The 4,008-nt window shown below is 31.0% G+C and overlaps 1 protein-coding gene across 1 annotated transcript; it reads left to right on the forward strand.

The window, feature by feature from the left end:
- Positions 1-778: 778 nt before the first annotated feature.
- On the forward strand, positions 779-3,085 carry LOC106341400 (transcription factor MYB23). Its single transcript, XM_013780173.1, has 3 exons — positions 779-911; positions 1,260-1,389; positions 2,632-3,085. The coding sequence occupies exons 1-3, from the start codon at positions 779-781 to the stop codon at positions 3,083-3,085; spliced, it is 717 nt and encodes a 238-aa protein (XP_013635627.1).
- The last annotated feature ends 923 nt before the right edge of the window (positions 3,086-4,008 follow it).

Raw genomic sequence — 4,008 nt, forward strand, 5'->3', positions numbered from 1 at the left:
AATTTCTCATGCTCCTCCGTTTTTTTAATATTAGTCTTTTAAAATTGTGCACCTAGATTAAAAAATCATTAATTTTTTATATTTTCTAAACAAAAACATCATTAATTATTTACCTAATCACAAATCAACCAATAATAAAATAGAAGCTATATTATCATTGGTCATATAACATTAAATGTTAATAAATTTTACATAGAAAATCGAAAACGTCATATAATTTGGAACATAAAAATTCCTCTAAAACGACTTATATGAAAAAACGGAGGGAGTTATAAGTTGTATCAAACCTTGTCTCAGGAGAAACCATTTCAAATATGTAGAATTTGAGATCAATTTGCTATAACGTCTTAATGCGATTCTCCTAATGAATTTGTGATAATGGTTTGACTGTATTATCATTCATGATATCTCTGAAAACTTCGTATTATTTGCTGAAAAATCAAACAAGCAATGAATAACATTTGGAAAAAGCAATAACTAAATGGTACTCGGAAATTTATTTCCTCGGAATTCCGTCAGAAAATTCTGAGGGATTTCCGAGGAAAAAAGAAATTCCGAGGAATTATTTCCGACGACGTGTTTCGTCGGTATGTCGTCGGAATAACGATATTCCGACGAAATTCCGACGATTTTTTCCCTCAGAATCCTTGATGTTTTCTTGTAGTGATAGTAAGGCTCTCCTAAACATGCATCACTGAATCATCCACCCCAATCGCAACAAGTGTCTCTCTCTCTCGTCCCTTCTCTCTCTTCCTCGGAATCAATAACAGTAAAAAAGATGAGAATGACAAGAGATGGAAAAGACCAGGAGTACAAGAAAGGTTTATGGACAGTGGAAGAAGACAAGATCCTCATGGATTATGTCCGAACTCACGGCCAAGGCCATTGGAACCGCATCGCCAAGAAGACAAGTACTTTTACTCTCTCTCTCACTTCCTTTCTCTCTATTGTTTTTGTTCTTTTTTTTTTTTGTAATCCAGGAGTTCCCCACTTACGTGGGTCATTCCCCTGGGCCCGGTTAGGCAGCGGTCCACTTCACCCGGGAGGGCTGTACCTGGGCTGGGGACAAGGCCCAACACCCAGTACCGCATTTGGTGACAGAATGGACAGTTCGCCTCCGCCTGGCGTTGAACCCGTGAGCATGACAATTGGCCCACAGAGTTCTTACCAAGTGAGCTACCTCATCCCGTCTTGTTTTTGTTCTTAGTAAGAAAAAAAAAAGAACTCTAAAGATCGAAACAATCTGGATGATAATTTAGGGCTCAAGAGATGTGGGAAAAGCTGTAGATTAAGATGGATGAACTACTTAAGCCCTAGTGTAAACAGAGGCAATTTCACTGACCAAGAAGAAGACCTCATCATCAGACTCCACAAGCTCCTCGGCAACAGGTTCTTTCAAATTTCACATTTTATTTAAACAAAAAAAGTTTACATATATGTTATATATATATATATATATATATACATCTTTACATCCTTCTTTTCATACAATTCTATCAATTATCTGTACGTGCTTTGCTGTTCGATCCTTAATCTACGTGAATCTCAGAATTCTTTTGTTTTTTTGTTTGTTTAATAATTGTTTAGATCTACATCTACAAGCTATATTTAACATATATCTTCAAGATCATTTCCATTTTTATAAATCGATTAGGTTACATTTTATAAATGGATTCTTTAGTTAAAAAATATTTATGTACGAATGATTATTTTATAAATGGATTCTTTGGAATTAAATTATTAATATTCATCTTCAGTAAAAAAACTATTTATATACGTCGACATTATAATGATTATATACGAAAATAGTCGAAAGAATCGATGATGATGAGAATTCTTAGAATGAGGTTCTTATCGGAATATAAAAAACTGTCTCTTAACTTTTAACTAAGAACCAGTTTTTAAATATCTTATTTAAGAGTCGGTTCTTAGTTTTTTTTCGTTAAAAGTTAAGAGCCGGTTTCTTATATTCCGCTAAGAGCCACACCCTAATAACTCCCCATAATCATGCTCTTAGAACTGTCCTTTGTTTTTCAGCCTGTATATATAATTTATATACCTAGGTTTTTTTATCAAAGCTACGTTTCTTCGAACTTGCAATGACTGATAATTATACTCATTTATGGATCGTCTGCATATATATATAAACTTGTCATACATAGCTTACTTTATACTATCATCTACAGACACCATATAGATCAACATATATAATCCGGTTACATGAGTTACACACGCGCATGCTGTATAGGTTCGTCGTCCATAAGCATTAACTCGAACCTCTGTGAATGATATTTTAATAGCCATGCATGCAGAAATATATCAGACAATATATGTTGTTATAATTTATCTGTGTGAAAAATAGAAAATTCAAACATCATTTCGTAAAAAATTGAAAAATGTGTTGTTTAGTTCATTTCCCTTTTATAAAAGATGTTTCTAGAAAATATATATACACATTTCAATACAACTTTTAGTAAATAGTTATTTTATTTTCTCCCAACTACTATATATATATGTGTGTGTTAGAATTTCATATGTCAACTAAATTATTATAGTTTCATTAAAATATTGCGTGTGAAGATGTTAACATTTTCTTCTTCTTTTTCTAATAGTAAATGTTTATATGATCAGATGGTCGTTGATAGCGAAAAGAGAACCGGGAAGAACAGACAACCCGGTAAAGAATTATTGGAACACTCATCTTAGCAAGAAACTCGCTCTCGGAGATCATACATATGCGGCCAAACTGGCCTGCGACACAGAGACTCCAGAGTCTTTGGTTATCACAACAACCAAAACTTCTTCACAACCGTCTTTGGTCGTCACAACAACTACAACTTCTCCGTCTCATCAAGATGTTTCTCCGTCTCATCAAGATGTTGGTGATGAAATTTCAACTTTAAGATTTGACACTACGGACGACGATTCCAAACTCAATAAATCCAAACCGGTCTATTCAATACAACCCGACGTCGAAGTTGCAGCTACCATTCCAAATCTGTTCGACACTTTTTGGGTTCTTGAAGACAACTTCGACCTTAGTTCACTCACAATGATGGATTTCGCAAATGGGTATTGCCTCTGAATATCGTTATGAGGCTTCTAAGATATAATTATAAGAATAAGAATATTTATGAATGCAATTCATTTTCTATGTTTCTATAGTTTTCTACTTCTTCTGTGAGAAGGATGCATGATCAGATGATAAAGAAATTATAAAAAAAAATGATTTGGTTATTCCCTAGTGTGACCAGATTAAATCATATTAATATAAAATTTATATAATTACTTTATAGCTTTACATTGTGTACTTCATTCATTAGCTTTCATATAATCTTTGGCTTAACTTGTTGTTTTGGTTAAGAAAATGAAGTGATAAGTTGATAAGCGGCTTTGTCGGCTATTAATACTATACCTGTTCTTTAACAAACAAAAGAAGAATACTACATTTGGTTTTTGTCTGTCCAAATTTACAGGTTGTTTCTGAAAACAACATTCCCTGGACAGCTCTATCATAGACAACATATATTATATATATATATTTTTTTTTTGACAGCAAACAATGTACAGACTCATATTGACTCTGAGAAAACATATAATATTATCATATTATTATACAGATAATATATTTAAATATTTCTATTAAAATCTCATTATATAAATATTATAAATAAATAATGCCACATATAAAATAATTATTAAATTAAAATAATTTATTTTTATATTTTTATGTTGCTAACTATTTTACTTAAAATATACAACATTTTTACGAACTTATATATTTAATTTGATTTTCATATATTTCTTGTTAGATTATTTGATATTTTAGATGTATCAAAGATGTATATATATTTTATATGTAATTCTTTAAAATAATACTATAATATTTAAATTCACTAAAATTAGAGATAAAATTTATTTCAAATAAAATCGAAAACACAATGATTTATATATAATAATATATATAAGTGAATATAAAAATATGTAATTATTATTGATATAAATGAG

This window comes from Brassica oleracea, chromosome C4 (assembly GCF_000695525.1).
Source record: "Brassica oleracea var. oleracea cultivar TO1000 chromosome C4, BOL, whole genome shotgun sequence".
In the NCBI taxonomy this organism is placed as follows: Eukaryota; Viridiplantae; Streptophyta; class Magnoliopsida; order Brassicales; family Brassicaceae; genus Brassica; species Brassica oleracea.